At 42.9% G+C, this 20211-nt stretch overlaps 1 protein-coding gene across 1 annotated transcript; it reads left to right on the forward strand.

The window, feature by feature from the left end:
- Positions 1–757: 757 nt before the first annotated feature.
- On the forward strand, positions 758–19814 carry KLHDC1 (kelch domain containing 1). The gene is made up of 13 exons (XM_027905857.1): positions 758–1029; positions 3277–3347; positions 4309–4426; positions 5086–5204; positions 6090–6168; positions 7050–7133; positions 7933–8016; positions 12647–12705; positions 14159–14271; positions 14696–14768; positions 17794–17878; positions 18402–18454; positions 18821–19814. The coding sequence occupies exons 1-13, from the start codon at positions 928–930 to the stop codon at positions 18993–18995; spliced, it is 1215 nt and encodes a 404-aa protein (XP_027761658.1). The 5' UTR covers positions 758–927; the 3' UTR covers positions 18996–19814.
- The last annotated feature ends 397 nt before the right edge of the window (positions 19815–20211 follow it).

The following is a 20211-nucleotide window of genomic DNA, read 5'->3' on the forward strand; positions in this document are numbered from 1 at the left end:
TCCAACTCAGGATGTTTTATGATTCTGTGATTAACATTACCAGCCATTGCCAGCAAAAATTAGTCTTCCCTCCTAGATCCAACTGAAGATGTACATACCCCACTTCCACAAGAAAATCTTTACAGTAATGTTTTGGTGCCCTTTCACAAGATGCTAAAGAAGTCATTTCTCACAAGCTCAACTCTACTACTTTCTGAAGCACTGTACCTGTTTTATTTTGGATTCCATTAATTCCACAGTTCAGCAGGAATTCGATGGGGAATGGTTTGGGTTGGAAGGGACCTTAAAGCTCATCCAATTCCACCCCCTGCCACGGGCAGAGACACCTTCAACTGTCCCATGGTGCTCCAAGCCCCGTCCAACCTGGCCTTGGACACTTCCAGGGATCCAGGGGCAGCCACAGCTTCTCTGGGCAACCTGTGCCAGGGCCTGCCCACCCTCCCAGCCAGCAATTCCTTCCCAATATCTCACCTAACCCTACTCTGTCAGCGCGAAGCCATTCTCCCTTGTCCTGACTCAGGTTGAGACCTAACCCTTCTTTCCCTTCTTACTCTGGGGTTTATGTTTATCCCTCCTATTCTCGCTGCCCTTTTCCTCCTCTCGTGGTCTTTACTCACATCCTCCCGGAGGCTTTATTAAGCCCCAGCCCTCCCCCGGTCCCCGATGCCCAGGGCAGGGGCAGCGCCGCGCTCCGGACCCGCGGCGGGGCTGAGCGGCGGGTGCCGCCCCACACTTTGGACCCTCCTCGCTTCCCGTCCGCCTGAGGGGAGCGACCGGCGGCGGAGCCGGAGCTTCTCCCGGAGGAGGCGGTGGCGGGACGCGAGCCGTGAGGCAGCCGAACCGTGAGGCAGCCGGGCCGCTTCCTCCGCTTCCTCCCCTTCCCCTTCCTCCTCCTCCTCCTCCTCCTCCTCGCCCTCCTCCCCTAAGATGGCGGCGGACCCCGCGGAGCAGTTCTGCGTGGCCGAGGAGCGCAGCGGCCACTGCGCCGTGGTGGACGGGAACTTTCTCTACGTGTGGGGGGGATACGTGGTAAGGCGTGCGGGGGGCGCGGGGGCCGGGCGGGGGCAGCGGGAGCGGGGCGGCAGCGCCGGGAGCCCCGGGCGGGGCAGGGTGAGGTGGGGGGGGGGGTCCCCCCGCCGCCCCTCACGGCGCTCGGCGGGCTCTGATTGGCCGCGGCGGCCGCGCGCGCTTCGAGCGGCGGCGGCGGGAGGCGCTGAGGGCTGAGGGGCCGGGCGGGAACGGCGGGGGCTGCCCGGGCAGTCCCGGCCCTCGGCCCCTTCCCCGCGCCCGGGCTCCGTGAGCGGCGTCCTCCTTCGGCCGCCCCCGGCACCCGGCACGTGCGGGGAAGGGCCGGTGGGGCCGGTTTTGCCTCCCTTCCCGTCCGCTCCCGCCGCGCGGTCCCGCCGTGCCCCTCGGCGCGGTGACGGCTGTAATTTGTGCCGCTCGTCTTCCACTCTGAGTAATTCGCGTTCTTGTTCCCGAGTCCCCGCAATTTTTTTTGTTTGTTTTGTTTACTAGTAGTTGTGTATCCAGCGTGTTTCCCTCCCTCACAAAGCGCTGCTGGTCACCGCAAAGTGACGGTCACCTCAAGCTGGTGGCCGGCAAAAAGCCACATGTTTTATTTATTTTCCATTGGAAGATCAGTTCTGGTCCTGCCAGGAGTAAATCCTTGTCTTTTAGCTCCATGAATTCACCTGCACTAAATTCTACTACATTAAATACAGCCCCTTCGTTTTATCTACAGTGTCTGTGCACATTGGCCATAAAATGTGAAAATACCTGTGCTTTGTATTATTGTCTTTATGGGGTGGAAACTGTATTTCTATTAACATATTTAATATTCTACCTATGTTTTTCGTGGGCAGCTTTCAAACGGGCAAAGCTTGTCCTGCCACAATCTAGCAAAGAATTCTAATTGGGATTTCCTGGATTTAAACTCCATAATACTCTGAATAACTGTAAATATCACTTAAATCACTGGTAATTCTTGTTAGTCTTCTGTGCTCTGGTCTTTAACACTGAGGCTGGACTGGTGAGCACAATGTTTTCAAAGGTTTTCTTGTAAAAAACTGTGGGTTTGTGGCACATTCAAAACAGACAATGTGTGTTAAGCTCAGCAGAAAAACTTTGCAAATGTTTTTAGTAACATTACGTATTTCTTTGTTGAGAATATTAGGAAAACCCTTGCTCTTTAAGCAGCACTTTACACAGCTAAACCATTTTTAACGTGTTGTTGGTGCACTGCTGCCCAGCAAACTTATTTTTGGCATCAGTGCATTTGCTCAGAGCAGGTTCTGGAGCAAATGCTCGACCTCTGACATACCCAGATTAAACTGAGTCAAGTTCTGCACGTTGCTGAAGCTGCCAGGAGTGAGGAACAGCGGAGCCTTCCCAAGGAAAGGGAACTGGCAGGGTCAACGTGCCAAAAATAGGAGGTTGGCACCTTTCAAACTGAGAAAGTCATAGTAAAGTGATCAATATCTGTAACCAAATTGTTGAAAATTAAATTTCAGTTTTGTATTTAACTTCTTCACGTTCCTTTAACTTTGATCCGATTTTGATTTATTTGTTTATTTACTGGCTCTGGCTGCTTATTCCCTCCCAGTCTTTAATTCCTCTCTAATGCCAAGGCAATAATTAATGGTGTAGCTGTTACTCAGCATGAGCACTGAATGCTTTTGGGCTTCCTTCTCCTGTTTGTTGTTCTTCCTCATCATTATTTCCTAAATTGTTTTTTTTTTTTTTTCTGTTAATGACCTCTGTTGAGGAGTCTTTGTTTTTGTCCACGGAGAAATTAATTTTTCTCCTTTATATTTGACATTTCGTTCTTTCAAGTTCCTTCTTTCAGCCACTGTGAGTAACTTTTGGTGCCTTTCAGTTCCACTTTTTATATTCTGGTTTTTTTATTCTACACTTCTCCATTATGCCAAGAATTGCCTCTTAATTAAAAGTATCTCCCAAAACAAAAGATAATGAGTTTTAGTTGAGGACCTCCAGATCTGGTTTTTGTTGTTACACATCTTTTTTGGCAAATTGTTAAGTTGGTCAGTCTGTGCCTTTAATGAGTGGTCGTGAGGAATTAAGTTCTTTATTTTTTTCAAATAAATTAGTTTTAAAATGGGGATGATCAGAGCAGTAATGACTTATGCTCTGGTAGATTATTTCCTTAAGATTATCCTATGTTGCTTAGTAACCTGATTTGGGCATTTAATCTTAAAATGTATGGTGTGTGAGGCATAATTGATTTAACATTTGCACATTTCTCTTTCATTTTAGTCAATTGAAGAAAATGAAGTTTATCTGCCTAATGATGAGCTCTGGATCTATGAAATGGACAGTGGGTTATGGCAAGTTCCATAATTTATATTTAATGAACGTATAAAGCTGATCTGTGCATAGATGACAATTAGCTGCAGTGAAAAGGCTTCAGTGACATGAGTTACTGGCCACGTTCCCTGAGTTTAAATAGCAGATGTTTTAATGTAAAGACTGAAGAGCAGACCTGTGTGCTTGCAAATTAACTCCAGGAAACACATTCATTCCTGAAGTCTAATTATGATGTTCGAGGGAATGTTTGGAATGGTTGGCTGAAGGCTCTGTTGAAACAGGTGCATTTGTTGGGGAGTTTGTTTTGGCTCAGTTCTTCACACAGAAACTTCTATGTTGGAATGAACAGTTGAACACTGGGTACTTGGGTTCTTCATCTACCTACAGTTACATACATTTTTTGTCATTACTTAATTGCATAATACTCAAAAATAACTCAGAAATTCCCCTTTTTTCTCTTCTCCCCTTTTTAATTTTGCCCCCTTCTTGCTCCTTTTCCTCTTTCTCTCTGTTTTTTTCCCCCTTCCTCCCATTTTTCCCCCTTTTTTCTTTGTTTTCCCCATCTTTTTCCCTGAAGTCCCTGGCTCCCTGTTCCCTGTGCTAATGGAGAAGTGTTCCTACTTCTGCCTCAGTGTTCCATTTGCAAAATGACAACAGTGCCATGTTCCCATGTCACGAGGTTTTGGATTTAATAGTGTTGCCCTTTTTTGAATAATCAATGTTTCAGCTCTGCTAAAGCTCTTTTAACATGAATTTCACCTCCAGAAAAATCAAGGTGCTTTGTAAGCACACACAATATTCACCTGGAAGTTCTCTTGCACTGCAGGAGCCTGCCTTCATCAGCACTTCCTAGTGCTGCTCATGGCCTAAATGTATTTTTACCTTGAAGTCTAAATATTATTAATAAATCTGGGTTGGGAATTGTTATTTTTTAGTGGCTTTGAGAGGTCTTAATGTATTTTTTTTTTTTTTATATTGCAGGACAATGCACCTGATGGAAGGGGAGCTGCCCACCTCCATGTCAGGGAGCTGTGGGGCCAGCATCAATGGGAAACTGTACATTTTTGGGGGATTCGATGATAAAGGATACAGTAATCGGGTATTGTGCTCGTTTTTATCCCACAACATTTTATTTGAGTGACTAATAACGCTTACCTTGCTGCTTGTGGGGTGTGCTTTGAGTTGCAGTTAAGGAGAAATTGGAGGGAAAACTTCATTTGTGCAGAACTTTCTGCATTTATTTCTTAGAACTGCCTGTGCTTTCCCAATTGCTTTTTTTAAACAAAATATTTTGACAGCCATGAATGAGACTAATCCCAGAATATCACTTTTATTTGTGCTCTCTGATAGTGATTACCTTGTATAATCAGGTAATAATTAAAGGTAAAACAGAGCTACCAGCTCTGTCCTTGTAACTGAAGGCTGAATTAGCAGAGTCGATGAAATCAGGTTTTTTTATCATTTAATGAGAATGAAGTCAGAGGTCACTCCTGACTGGAAAAGAAGTAAAATGGAGCCTCTCATCAGGCAGGAAAACTTGTTGCCAATTCTTACATTCTGTGTTTTTGTGATAAATATGTGTTGCTACATATTGTAAACTCCACTACCCAAAAGTTCCTTTTTTTTCTTTTTCTTTTAATTCAAACTAGTGAGTTTTGGGGGAGGTGGGTTATTCTTTGTATTGGTGATTTCTGCTGGATTCTTTGATATCCTTTATACTGAAAACATTGTAATTTCTTTTTTTTTTTTTTTCTTAAGCTCTATTATGTCAATTTGAGAACAAAAACCGGAACCTACAGATGGAAAAAGATCACGAATTTTAAAGGTCAACCTCCTACCCCACGTGACAAACTTTCCTGCTGGGTCTATAAGGACAGGTAACACATGGAGAATATTTAATGTGTGTTAATTGCTGAGAGGAAGGGCTACAAAGTGAAGAGAGCCCAGGTTTGGGATTCAGGGAACTCTCCTTCTTAGCTTGCCTGGCCGTGGGATTTTGTGTGGGAGTTTTCTCGCATATGAGAATTCCTGGGAAGTAAAAACCCACTTTGGGAGAGGAGTGGGAAGTTTAGGGGAAGTTTGTGGAATGCTTCGAGACTTCAGGTAAAAAAATCATGATGCCTCTATTATTTATGGTTTTAACACAATAAAGTTGAATACATTACAAAGCAGTATAAAATTGCTTTTTGTTGTATCAATCAGTGTAATTGTTACCTGCAATAAAATGTATTTAATGTATTTTTCAAGGGTTTTAACAGCTGACAATTGCAAAGGCATTTCAGGGATGATCATCTTTATTTTTGTGAGGACTGAGGCAGCCCAGATATCTGTTTCATAAAAGTGAGTGTGTTTAGGAAAAAAAAAAACAACTTGGCTAGAAATAAACACTCCAGGTTTTGTGTTTATTATGGGAAGGGCCTGGATATTGTGCCATGAGTGGTCACAAGAGTGCAGTGCCAGAGGTTTGTTATTGTTATAAACAAGGAGGAACATGATTTACAGGGAACATTTTCAAATGGAAAGGATTTTTCTGTGTGTGGACTCCACATCTGCAGATGTTGCCCTTGAGCTGTAGGATTGCTCTGGGTACTGTCTCTTGGTTTTGCAGTTCTAACTGAACTGCAAGAGGTGGGGAAATTACAGGTATTTGAACATTACTGTAATAATTGCAGTAGCTAACCCAAAATTTGAAATTAGTTATTATTACAGCTCGTTGATTTGAAAGCTGTTTGCTGAATGAACTTCTTTGGTTGTTCTTTCAGGCTGATATATTTTGGTGGCTATGGCTGCAGGAAGCACAATGAACTGAGCGACTGTTTCGACGTCCATGATGCGTTTTGGGTAAGAGCCTTGTCCTTTCTGATTGTCAGGGGAAAAGATCCTTCATCCTCTACTCAAAGGGTATGAAAATCTGTCTGATTTTCCTCTCTATTTGTAGCATCAGCAGAAATGCAGATTGGAACCTGCCAAGATGTGAAATTCCAGATATTGCATGTTGGGAGCGGTGGGTGCTCCACATATTCCAAATCCCCAGTGCTGGGCTTTGAGTGCAACAAAACAAAATCCTGGGACAAAGAAAGCCCTGTTTTAATCTGAAGACATATTTTAAAGCTGAAACTCCCAGGGAATTTTAGAATTGATTTCTCAGGAGTAACCTTAGGGAATTTGTAGCTTCCCAAGTCCTAACTGACGGATAATCTCAGTTAATTTATTTACTTTGTCATCCAGAAAGATGTATTACAAATATATTGCAAAATTTTCCCATGAGAATTTGTTACACTTAATAGAAAGGAGGAGACTGGTCAGAGTATTTAGTGACATGAATTAATAAGAAATAAATGTGTGTTAAAGGGAACGTAGATCCTGACATCAAATTTCCTGGCAGAAATTCCTTTGTACAATTATTTCTCAGTGTGTTACAATGAAAAATCAGAAGGTACAATTTGTCCTGTGCAGTGAGTGATGTTGGAGCATAAAACCCATTTTCAGGTGTCATCAGCCTTAACGTCCCAGGGTGCTGATGACCTTCAACTAGATCTGAGCTGCTGCATTAAAATTATTAACGTATTTTTTAAGAAAATTCTGTACTTTAGTTTATTTTCTGGTTTGACAGATCACTTTTGGGTTTATATCCTTCAATAAGCACAAAGGTTTTGAAATAAAATACACTTATTTTTGATTTTTAACCCTTTTTTTGTTCTTTTTTTTTTTTTTCTTTTTAGGAAGGACAGATATTCTGGGGCTGGCATAATGATGTTCATGTTTTTGATACAACCACACAGACTTGGTCTCAACCAGCAATTAGGGTGAGTGTTGTTTTAATCTCATCTCTTGACACAACCCTGATTTCAGTGTGTTTTGAGTAGTTACTGTGCTCTAGAAATTGAGGGTGGGAAAAGTAATTTGGAGATGCTTGACATTGCTCAGGCTTATAACATTAAACAGGACGCTCCATGTCTCTGGAATGTGGGAAATTCACAACTGATAGGAATTTTTTTTCCCCATGGGATGTTTTTAAACTGATGTTTGTTCCGTGGTCTGGTTCTGGTGCAAAAATTCTCCTAAATTTCAGGGAGGTGTTAGAAATCTGGGTAAATTGGAGGGTGATAAAGCATTGAATATCTGGGGGTTAGTTTTGAGATAAAGCTCAGGCTTTAATCCAGCTGTTGGGAATGTGAAATTCCTGTCAGTGAGCCAGAACTGGAAAGACAAGGCACTGGGATATTCCGGAATTACTGACATTGTACTCGAACATTCCATAAAGGTTCATAAAATCCAGGTGAGTTTACATAAGAACTCAGTAGTGAGTTGTATGTTGTAAAGAAGGTCTGACAGGATTTTATGGTCTGTTCTAAAATTCCTGTAAACTAAATGCAAAAAAAAATTAAAAAAAAAGAAAATTCCCATTGCTAAGTAAAAGCCAGTTTTGCTCTTTTATTTCTGAGTTACACAGGGAAGACTTTTGGCACGTGGCTGTAAAATCAGATTTTAAGGTGTGATTTCCAGGGATTTTAGTGCCAGTTCCTGGTGGTTTTCCCCTTGGAAAAATCAAGCTGTCCAGGAGGTTGGAGGGTGTTCTGAAGGGTCTTGTTTTGGTTCTTTCAGGGTGGAGATCCCCCTCAGCCTCGAGCAGCTCACACCTGTGCTGTGCTGGGAAACAAAGGTTACATCTTTGGAGGACGAGTGCTGGTAATTGAACATTTTCTTGGCAGTGATGTTATTTTCTTGGCTGTTTTGGTTTTTGTTTTTCTTTTATAAAAAAATCACTTTATAGCAGGAAAAAAAAAAAATTCCAAAATGTCTTGGCCTAACCTGGATATTGAGGGCTCTGAATTCAGGATGCTGCTTGTCATCACCCTCTACAAAAAGAAGAGTCTTTCTGCCTTTAATATTAATGATGAAGCAGATACAGTCCCAAAAAGGGAAAACACAGGTGACTGGTAAATAACAGATCTGAGTTGGCTTTATAATTCAACCTTTTGTCATTTTTTTTGCCCATAAGTGACTGAAACACAGATGTCTAGAAGAGGTGACAGTCAAAGAGCTGCCTGTGTAGGATGCAATCAGTGCATATTTAAATTAGGGCTGGATTGTGGCTGTATAACCTTAACTCTTCCTGACTCTTTTTAACTTCTATTTAATTTCTCTGGTACTGGCCAGAGGAGATTTTCTCTTCAGTTCTTCTCTGCTGAAGCTTTAATGTAAGGAACAGATTCTGTAAGGCAAGAAAAAACCCTCCCAGTTTAAGTCACTCTTAAAGTGACTCTTGGGGGGGTTAATTTAAGTTTTTGGCTCTTTTAACTACAGCTGCTTTAGAGCCTTTCATGCTGCTCAACTAGAGGATGAGACTGGATGTTTTCTGTCTCTGCTCCTCTGAAAAGTAGCAGTGAAGAAGCTTTGGAAAGCCCCAGTTTTTGTAGAGAAGAAGGAATTAGCTGTTTAGAAATGCCCTACAGGGAACATGTGCCAACTTCATCTTGGAAAGCTGCCATAGCCTAACCCCTGTATCCCAAGAACTGGCAAACAAAGGAGTGGAAAATTGCCCTTTATTCCCTATTCCCTGTTTTTCCTGCCATAATGTTGTTCCCAGGACATGTCTGCAGCTCTGTTACCGGTGGTTTCTACTCCTGTAGAAATGTCACACGTGTCCAACCAGTTTCCAGTTTGAAAAGTTTATTGATTAAGCACCTTTTTAGAGCAAACAGGAAAGAAAGTAACCAAAATGGATCCTGTTTGTTCTCGCCATTATGTGGCCTTTGGTACAGGCTCAGGATCTCTGGGATTGTTGCTCAAGCCCCACCTCTGCCTGAGAGAGGTGCCCTCAGCAGCTTCCAGGGCTGTAGGTTTGGACAAAGTTGGTTTGCAAATAACTCCAGGAACTAAAAATATTTTGGAAGAGATTGAAAAGTGACCAAGTGTTGTGTGTCTGGGTTGCCCATGCCTGGCTGAGGGAGCCTCTGCCATGGAATTGCTCTGCCCTGAGCTGCTGAACCACAGCCAAACCCTGCTGCTCGTTTAGGGAGCCCACAGGCCTGGGAGGGAAAGGAACCCAGATGTGAAGAATTAAATGTGCAGCTTCGGGACCTTCTGCCCTCTCATTCACTCCTGGTCACCTCCTCGGCCTCCAGAGCCTCGTGCCCTCAGGGTGAGGCCAGCACTGAGGGCTCAGGGTTCTGCACTGTGCCACTCAACTGCCCTGCAACTCCAGCTGGGATTTCCTGCAGCCTCTGCAAGGGGAATTATTATTATTATTATTATGATGTAGCTGCAGCTCACCTGTCATTTCTCCACCGTGCTGGTGCATGAGTAGATCTGCCCTCGGAGGATTTGCCCTCGGGCTTCTGTTTAACTCTGTCTGGCCACAGGATTCAGAAGGCTCTGGTCTGAAAAGGTTTTTGTCCTCCTCCTGTAGCATCAGCTTCCTTAAAAACAGGCTAAATTGCAGTGAAACCACTTGGGAACCGTGTCAGAGTGGAATTGTGGAAAGCTGTGTTTAATTCTGTGGGAGAGCAGGAGGTGTAATTTTCACCTCAGTGATTGTTATTGATTCACTTTCTATCCCAGCAATAAATGGAAGGAAACTCAGAAAGGTTAGAGAACATCCAGTGGGGCTTGAGGAATTAATGTAAATCACAAACCAAGAAAGCTAAAGACATCAAAACCCCTCTGCATTTCCTGACAACAGGAGTAACTCCTCCCCAAAGGATGAAGTCTTGCTTTTCTCCATAAATTAAGGAGCAAATACGGGGTTGCTCTGCTCCTCCTTCTCCTTCTAGTTCACCATAATACAAATCTTCCCAGGGAAAAGGCTCTACAAGGAACCAGAAAGGGCCAGGAAGTGTCATGAGGCTTCTCCTATTCATCTTTCGGGGAGGAAAGGGCACCTTTTTCCAAAGTTGGAGCTAGAACTGGTAAAAGAAGATGATGATGATGATGATGATGATGATCAAAATCAATTGTACCAGGCATCATTTGAAAGCAGGCTCAGAAGTGTTATGTGGACTCTGTTCCTTCAGGTAAGCCCCTGGAAAAACAGAAATGGGAGACAGTGGGAAGGAAGGAGAGTTAGTCCAAAAGTTGATGCAAGTCTTGTGTTTGATTTTAAGTGGCAAATTTTCATGTAAAGAATGAGGTAACAAACCAAAGTCTTTCCAGCAGCTCTTCACACATCTGATGCCTTAATGTAAGCATGTTTTGTATTCCCTGTCACTGAAGATCCATCGAGCTACAGTCCTTCTCTTGCCAAAAATTGGAGCTGGAGTAGCTGTTTGGTTGTAATTCCAGAGTGCAGAGGTGCAGAATTCACTGTGAGAGCAGTGAGCTGAGAATAATGCCACCCTTAATGCCTTTCATCCTGCTGGAAAGTTAATCCTGAGACAAAGCAGATCCTGGTTAATGTTTACTGGGCTGCAAATAAATGAACATGCCAGGGATAAGCAGAATGTCTCAGGAGTCCTTGTAGCTCCAAGGGAAATGCAAACCCTCTTAGGAGGCTTGGTGCTTTAAAGCCAATTAAGGATCATTTTAGGATTGTCAGAATGATTAAATACTGTAGATACCAATTAGAAATACATGAGAAACTGCAAGAGAACTGTGTATGGCGAGTGGTGATGCTGTAAACCTGTGTGCTTTCCAGTTCCCAAATAAGGGCTGGGTAGAAAGGCTTTGTTAAAGGACTGAATCTTGGGCAGAATTGTCCAGCTGATGGTGTTTTGAATTCCAGAGGAGGTTGCTGTAATTATGCATCTGTCAAGCTGTTGAATCATGAGAATGTAAAGATTATATAATACATTGATTTCCCAGGGACCAGGAAACTGGACACTTCTCCATCTTCTGCCCAATGCCTAGGAAAGGAAAGTCAGCGAGAAGGTCTTGAACAGGATCTTCTTGAAACCTAAATTTCCAACAAAACAGCAACTTCCCTCCCTCTCTTTGATAGATGCCCTTCATATCAAATTGTGTTGTTCCGAGATGATTAAATATTTTTCAGTTGTAGAGGCCAGAGAGTTGGGCTTTGCCCAGCCTGCCCCGAGTTGTGCACAGAAGAGACCAACTGCATTTTGCTTTCTGCTGGGATGATTTGTTCCTCATCTCCTTCATAGCCACCAGAAGGAGCAGGAAACTGGATAGACTTGTCGTGGAGGACAGATCTGTTGCACTGGCTGTCAGCTGGACCACACTGGGTTGTTACATTCACCCCTTTTGAGGGAGAAAGTTTCTCAGGTTCTGCTTTTCTGTAGCCTGGTGCCCTCCCTGAAGGCCTCCCAGGATTGGGGTTGGCATTCCCTTCTCCAGGACAGCACAGTACCTGGTCAGAGGAGGCCGTAGCTATCCCGAAAAACCTGGCTGTTTCCTGAAACCCCTGAGAGACTTCCCATAGCTCTGCTGGACAGCTTTGGAAGTCTCTCACTCTCACTCTCCCTCCCTGGCTGAGCTCTCAGGGGTAAAACTCCTCCTGTCCTGACTTACATGAGCAGCCTGGTTTCTGCCTCAGAGGATCTGCCAGCTGGAGAAAGGCTTATTCTAATAGATCTATGGACTGCCCTAGGAGAGAAGGAGTTGGAAGGTAAGGCAAGATCCATTTCCCTACTTCCCAGATATTTTTTGTAGCCCAGGGGAACTGCAGGTGTCAGTGGAGCGCGCTGGGAGTCGTTGACAATGACCTAAAGCAGAGAAATTCCTGTTATCCTCTCCCCCAGCCCCAAGGCAGTCAGTCACCTCTCCATCTCACATCACAGGCACGCAGGGATTGATTTCCCATTTTATCACCTAAAGGCTCACAAAACCTTGTCGTTGCTGGGAGTAACTTTGGGATAGGGGAAGAGAGAAAACCACTGATGTGATGGACTTTTTTGTGGGATGCACTGAGTGCTGCCAGGATATTCCAAGGAAGGAAGGCAGGAGGATACAGAGTTCTGATCAGGACAACTCAGAGTAGAATACTTTGTGCATTTACCTCCCGTGAATTCTGTGGATGGAAGTTAAAATACATTTGCAGGAACTGAATAAATACCACACAGTTCTTCACTGCTAAAAGCTAAAATTGGCCCCATAGTGCCATTGCATGACTGCAAGCATTCCTGACAGGCAGTTTCCTGAGAGCTGCATGTTTTGTGGTTTTTTTAGTTGTGTTTTTTTTTTTTTTAAAGAAATGCTTTTCATCTGCCACAGAAAACACATTTATATTAAGGCGCATGGGTACAGATTTCTTCCAAATATTGTTCCTTGTAATGTTCTGTCCCAGGAAGGCCTCACTGAAATACTTTGCTCCTTTGTTTGCTTAATATAACACAAGTGGGATTTCATTTCTTTGTTTCAGCAAACCAGAATGAATGATTTGCACTGCCTCAATTTAGACACTTGGACTTGGTCTGGAAGGTGAGTTTTTCCCCTCCCTCTAACACTTAAAAAACTGAATGTAGCGGATTGAAACATATTGTTAAACAGATCCAGAGCTAATCCTGTAGCTTTTCCAGGAGGAGAATGAGAGTCTGGGGACTATTTTAACAGCTGCTGTATCGTGATTCTCATTTAATTTCATTTGGGAGCGGTTACTGAGCTTTTTCTGTTCTGCACCAAAGCACTGATGATGCTGTTTCAGGCACAGCATGTAGTGATTTACCAGCCTCATTTTCAAGATGGGTGCATTTATCCAGATGGAGTTTCAGGCCTGATGTCTTTTGTGATGCTGTTTTTAGGATCTGTAGTTGGGTATTTACAGCACAGACTGGGGAAGGGTCTCTGTCACAAAAGACCATGAAACCCTAAAAACTGAACATTTCTCCAAAAAACTCAGTTATTTCTTTGTTGTGATCCAAGAAAGGCTCCCATGATTTAGTGTAGCCTTGGATCACTGTAAATTTAAGAGCCTCCTATCCAGCCATTCTAGCACCTCTGCAAAGAGTCTTTGGGAGAACTGAAAAAAGAGATTTTAAGATATTAGGGGGGAAAAAAGAGCCTTTTCACAGTGTCTGCTGCTGTGGTGGCACCTCACAGGTGGAGGTATAAAGTGTCCATATTTATTCATTATTTATTTCATCTCCTGATCACAAAAGGAGAGAAAAAAAAATCAGTGTATCTTTCAGGACAATGTCAAATCAGTATTTATATTTTTTACTCCAGTGTACAGTCAGTTTTTGCACAAATTGTTTGAAAAGTTATTTCTGGTTGCACACTAAAATCAGCAATGGTGTTAAAAACCAGGCATTTGTAAGGGATGATCAGAATACAGAGAATTTTGTTCCATAAGTGCCATGACTCCCCACACAAACACTGTAAAACCAGAGCAGAAAAGCTCCAAAGGCAATAGTGGTTCTATTTAAAGCCCCACTAACCAGTCAAGTTTGTTTCTTACTCAACTCTACACAGGTTTCTTAAGGAATTGCATCATATAAACCTACTAATCCAGGAATATCATCCAGCAGGAGATTGCAGGGTTTATTTTAGCTGCCCCTACCCTGATTTTGGCAAGAATAACCCCACATCTGTTTTGTACTCAGGAAACCCCCTCTTCTTGCTAACATTTACCTCCAAATGTGGGTGACCACCTCTGTGTTGCAGTGGTTGAAGAGGTGGTAGCTTTTGGAATGCTTGGATCATTTACAGTCATCTTCCCAGGACTGGAGAGGATTCATTAAATTTAATCACAGTTAACTCTTGACCTGCGTGAATGTGCAGTTGATTTTATTATTTAGTCTTTGCTGTCTTTGCTTTTTCCCTGGGAAAATATCCAAGCTTATTCTGGGACAAACTAAGAAATTTTCTGCCAAATTAATTTCCAGCATTCTTTGCAAATTTGTTTTTTCTTTTCTTGTCTCTTTGTTCCACCAAGGATTAATATCAGTGGAGAGAAACCAAAGGATCGCTCCTGGCACACGTTGACTCCCATAGGAGATGACAGACTTTTCCTTTTTGGTGGACTAAGTTCTGATAATGTTCCTTTAAGTAAGTAATTTAGAGGTTATCATTCTATTCTGTTCAGATCACAGTGAAAAATGGGAAATAGGAAGTGGGATGGTCTTCTATGAGTTCCTTTTTTTTTTTTTTTTTTAGAGAAGGTAACTTGTTTTCATGAAAAGACCGTGAAATTACTGAAAGTAATTTTAAGTTTCACAGATAAATCCACTGCGAGGGGGTGATTTTTCTCAGTTTATCAAAAAGAAAAGAAATCAAGTGTATCTTGATTTCAGATTTCAGTGTGTTCAGTTAAATTACAAAGAGTGAGAAGGTGCAGGTTAATGTAGCGATGATGTTACTGCTACCTGAATATAACATGTTCTTAGAACACAGAGCTGTTTGTGTAAATAAAAAAAAAAAAGGTGATTTTTGGCCCCCAAAAAAGGCCCTAATGCATGTTCTTGCTTTGCAGGTGATGGCTGGATCCACAGCATTACAACAAACGGATGGAAACAACTCACCCACTTGCCTAAGAGTAGGCCTAGGTATACACACACAGCCCATGTGTGCTGAAATGCAGGCATTTTAAAAATTAACTGATTTTTAAATCACTTGAACAGTGTTTTTAAGTGGCATTATATGAATATTTTAGAAAATGAATGCAGTATGATTGAATAGTCTGCTTGGATGCCTGATTTCCCTTCAGGCCCGATACAGCCTTTTGAGTTTCTAGATTTGTTGCACTGAAAGATGTTTTTGTGGTGAAGGATCTGGGTGTCCCAACTAACCTGGTTTTCTACAGCCAAATTATTGTTTTGTAAGGAAATACCTTTGAGGAATTAATGACTCAGGAAAATAACAAAAGTTGATTAATGTTGATATGTTATTAGAGACAGAGGAGGAGAGGACCATGAAAAAGTTGATGCATCTTTCAGGGTTCAAAAGTAAAACACCTTGTTTGTTAACGCAGTGTTTGAAGCAATATGTCTTTTTAGAAGAGAATTACTATTGAACTGATTTGCTGTAGGTAGTAAATATTCAGGTTTTCGTGGAATTAATTCTCTACATCCACCCAGGAACTTTCAGCACAATTTTCTGTTATTCTTTCATGATACAAATGTGTACAGTTCTGGTCTGGCATTTGTATGATTCCTACCTTGTGTCCTGCTGCTGAAATATCTTTACCTCATTTAACTTTCTGCCTGTTTTATCCTATTCTAGGGTGTCCTTTAAACATAACAGCCACAGCTAGACCAAGTTTTCTGCTTTTTTTGTGCTTCAGACTCTTTCGAGGCCAAATGACCAACCTTAATCCATAGGATATTTTCCTTTTAGGATTAGTGAGCTGCTGGATGAAGGGGCTGATGGCTGCCTTAAATAAAGCCCAGCCAAGGATGTGTGTTCAGTCCTTTACACGTGGCTGGTTTCCAGCCTTCCCTGTGTCCTTAATTTCACTGGGGATCGTGGAAAAGGAGCAGGAAGGGCTGGAATGTGCTGTTTGTACAGGAGCTGCAGCTCAGCCTCTCCCCTGCAGCAAAGCTGCAGTGACATCTGTGCCTGGCTTGGCAGAGGGGCTGGATGGTGGGAACCAGTGACTCCTGAGCCCCAGGTGGTTCCCAGGTGATTCCAGAGCAGATCCCACGGTGGGATACAAATGGGAGCTGCTGTGCACACACGGCCCAGCCCGTCCTGGGAGAGCAGAGCCTTTGGATCCCATCCTGGCAGGACTCTCGGAGCTCCCTCAATTCCAAACGTGGCCCGTGCTTCTCCACCACCTGAGGATTTTGGGTTGGAGGTTGAGGACCTTTCCCTGACCCAGCTCTTTATGGAAGGAAAGGACCTGCCCTCCTCAAACAACCCCAAAAACTTCATTAACCTTTCTCAGGAAGTCACAGAATAGCTGGGCTGGGAAGGGCCCTCTGGAGCTCCTCCAGTCCAACCTCCCTGCCAAGGCAGGGCCACCTGGAGCAGGTGACGCAGGAACACGTGCAGGTGGATTTGGAGTGGCTCCAGGAAGCAGGGATAAAAGGAGCCACACCAAAAGCCTGTCTGTGTAGTGAACAGCTTTGAGTGTGAAGTACTTCCTTGTACCATAATTGTCTCCAGGACTGCTGCAGGATCTCTGCAGCTGGAAAAGGTTTAAGTCAGTTCAGTTGTTCCTCAGATTTAAAATACAGGGGCAATAATCCACATGTGTGTACTTTTATAATATATATTTCTATTATTTTATGATAATACCCAGTATACCACACATTTCATTAGTGTCTTTTCCAGATGCTTCTGCAAGTTTGATTCCCTCCCTAAATTCTGTAGAGAATAATTCCCTTCAACCTTCAATTTTAGTAATTTCTAAAAAAAAAAAAAAAAAACTTGTCTTCCCAGGTGATTCTGTACTGGTAGAAAAAAACCACTGTTCTTCTTTCTGTCCAGCAGTTGCACTTCAGCCAACGTTTTTGCATGCTGGGTTAAAACAGAGAACAAAGCCCTGTCTCACTCCTGCATTCCCAGTGTTTTCCTGCTGTTACTGTAGCTGTGAGAGCTGTGTGTGATTTCAATAACGTGCTCTGTCAGAATGTTTAGGTGCTAAGTTAGAGCAGCCGTGGGAGGACAGAAACTCTTGTCAGGCTGTAGGAAAAGCCAGATAGGATGGCAGCAGAGTCCAGGCAGGAAAGGCTTCCCACTGTTCTTCGTGACCAAGTCCAGGCCAGACTTTCCCTAATGCAGATCAGGCAGAGACAGATCTATCCACAGGTAGGAGGAAGGGAAAAGGTGGGATACAGTTTAGCCTAAGGATGTGAATGGAGTAAGAAAGTGGGAACGTTGACTTTTGCATGAAAGTTTCTTTTGGTTCAGTAGCTCTAAAGGGCAGAGCTCTGTGGGGATCATCCTGTGACATTCACTGGTGAGAGACCAGCAGAAAAATTAAAAGGTTTTGATCTTGCTAATAATACAAAAATAAACCTAGCAAGGTGTGGCTGCAGAATCTTTGATTATAAAATCAGGTTGGGGGTTTGGGGGGTCTCTTTTATATCCTGTATTTTTATGTGCACAACACAAACCTGGTGTGGTTTGACTAACTCACAGGAACTGATCCCCAGGAATCCTTGGGACAGGTGTAAGACTGAAACAGGATAACTGCTGTTCTCAGTGCTCAGGGATCCAGGGCACTACTGAGAACCCCACGGGCTGAAAGCCACTGGAATTGTACTTCTGGAGCAAAGAAATAGTGGGAAATTTAAAATGGAAAAGAAAAGCCACCCTTGGCCAAAGCTTTGATTGTAGAGTTATATTTTTGTCTAAAAAAATTTCCACTGTAGTGATAAATAAGACCAAGTTTCTGTAACCAGAGTACAGAAGGGTCAAGTAATGACAAAATATATTGGTCTGCCTGCAAATAATTCTCATGAGATGGATAGTCACATTGCTCTCTCCTTTTACACTGTTAAACTAATGAGTAATATATTTTAAGCTACTATTTTTTACCTCTGAAGAGTTCTGAAATAATGTCTTTGTCTTGCTGATAACACACAACTTAACAACCATAAATTGCATTTATGATTTCATTTCTAGACTCTGGCACACAGCCTGCCTGGGAAAAGAAGGAGAAGTGATGGTGTTTGGTGGGAGCAAAGATGACCTGCTTTTCATGGACACAGTCAGTAAACTGGATAATAAATCCTATCATTAGAATAATCATAATTGATATAAAATTATAGAGTTATGGAATGGTTTGGGTTGGAAAGAACCTAAAAGCTCACTCGGTTCCACCCCCTGCCATGGGTAGGGACATCTTCTACTAGCCCAGGTTTCTCCAAGCCCCATCCAACCTGGCCTTGGACACTTCCAGGGATGGGGAGTCCACAACCTTCTGAGCAAATCAATTAATGTATTTAGAGATGGGATTTAAATTAAAAACAAACAAACAGATTGAGACATTGGCTCAAATTGGTAACTGCAACCATTAAAAATTATTCACCACTGAGGAATCCCCACCTGAAGCTTTCTTGGCTGATGGAATAAAAAGGGATTTGTAATTCAGATTCTTCATAAATAGTTATTTAGGTATTGTCAGTTTTAAATCCTGCATGTGGCAATTAATGGGACATTAATCTAGAAAGCAGCACTATTGCTGAGATAAACTTTGCCATTTTAATGGTTCTTTTTTTTCTCTTGATCAGGGTCACTGCAGTGACTTGTTGATATTTCAGACTCAGCCTTATTCCCTCCTCAGGTGAGTTGTGGTTGCGGAATCCCTGAATCCCAGACTGGTTTGGGTTGGGAGGGACCTTAAGGACCATCCAGTTCCACCCCCTGCCGTGGGCAGGGACACCTTCCACCAGACTCAAGGGTTATTTTAGCCACGTGCTCCTGCACAGGCAGGTAAAATACCCCATTACCTCCTCAGTAAATACTTGAACCATGCCATGTGTGATGATCCACAGCAGTTTAATCCCTGCTGGTGAGTAATTCTCCTGCACGTGCACCCACAACATCCGTAATTAATGCACAACACCACCTTTAATAAGCCGTCACTTTGTCTTCAGATTACACACCATTTACCTAAACATTTTTTTTTTTTCCTGTTTTCCTTCTTCAGGCTGTGTCTTGACTGCATTGGGAAGAATGCAGCTCTCTTGAGGAACCAGATTCCCTGCCTGCCACCCAAACTTCTGCAGGAGGTGCTGAAGAAAATCACCTTCTGGGCCGCAGTGACCCACCGGCAGGAGAGGAAAGCCGAGACCGAGAGACAAAGTCAGCTCAACGCCACATGAGCAAGGGCAGGGATACCCTGGGACACCTCCAAGTGTTTTGTTACTGCTGTTCCAGAGCAACTGTGTGTTAAACTGAGTTTCTAAGTGAAGTTTGAGAACAAAAGAAATCCTTTTTATGGGAAGTCTCTCTTGTTTTCTGCGCGTGGGAAACGGATGCGACTTCATTTGTATATATTGTTCATTTCTGTTGTGGTCTGAAGGAGACAGTCCATCCACCTTGTTCTGTTGGAAGGGGACACGATACAAAACGTTTTCAGTTGGATAAAAACACGGCTTAAAGTCAAAAACCTTCCTCCAGCCTTATCACATCAGCCTAAATTGGTTCAACGCAGTGACCCGGTGGAGATCCACACTCGGCAGTCTTAAAAGGTAACAAATTCAGGAGCACCACCAGATCTTATTGTTTGATTCCACCAGCCTCTCCTCTCATCATCCACTCAAACAACGGAGCCCCACCTCGTGCTCCAAGGAGGAAAATCCGTAAGGGAACCGCGGAACTTGAAGCAAAACCTGCAGCGAGCAGCGTGACCTGGTGTCGTGTAGGAAACCTTCTGCTCCCCACCTGGTTTTACTGTTTCTGTCATCACCAAGTCCTTTTGGAAATAAGTTGTATATTGTATTTTGGATGTGTAAAGTTTATATTTCATTCTTGTTTAAAAAAAAAAAAACAAAAAAACACACACACAAAAAAAAAAAGTTGCTTATTTATTGTTTACAAAGAGCAAACGTAGTACAGGCTATTTTTCTGTTTCAGATATTTAGTTAACAGGAGCACAGTCATTAAAATTTTATAGAGAGTTGAAACCAGATCCATTTTGACAATTTTTTTGACGTTTTTACAATCTGTAAAACTTCATTACTCGGGGAAAGGATATTTGGAAGCAATTTTGTATCAAAGAGGGAAGTTTTGTGACTGGGTTTTGTAACAGAGCTGTAAGGTTGTTTCTTAAACTTCCCTCTTTTTGGGGTGTGTTCAGGTAATCCCCACCCCTAAGGTTTGATTTGGGAGGTTCAGGTGTCCTGTAAGCTTTGATTTTGGGGGTTCAGATGCCCCCTCCCCCGCCCCCAGTTAATTTGGGAGACTCCCATGGTTAATTTTGGGGGGTTCACGTGCCCCCTAAGATTTGATTTTTAGGGGTTCAGGTGCTCCCCACTGTTAACTTTGGGGGGTTCAGGTACCCATCAGAGTTAATTTTGGGGGGTCCAGGTGCCCCCA

Source organism: Empidonax traillii, unplaced genomic scaffold, assembly GCF_003031625.1.
Source record: "Empidonax traillii isolate 1590-97213 ecotype Southwest subspecies unplaced genomic scaffold, ASM303162v1 scaffold1215:size260562, whole genome shotgun sequence".
Taxonomy (NCBI): domain Eukaryota; kingdom Metazoa; phylum Chordata; class Aves; order Passeriformes; family Tyrannidae; genus Empidonax; species Empidonax traillii.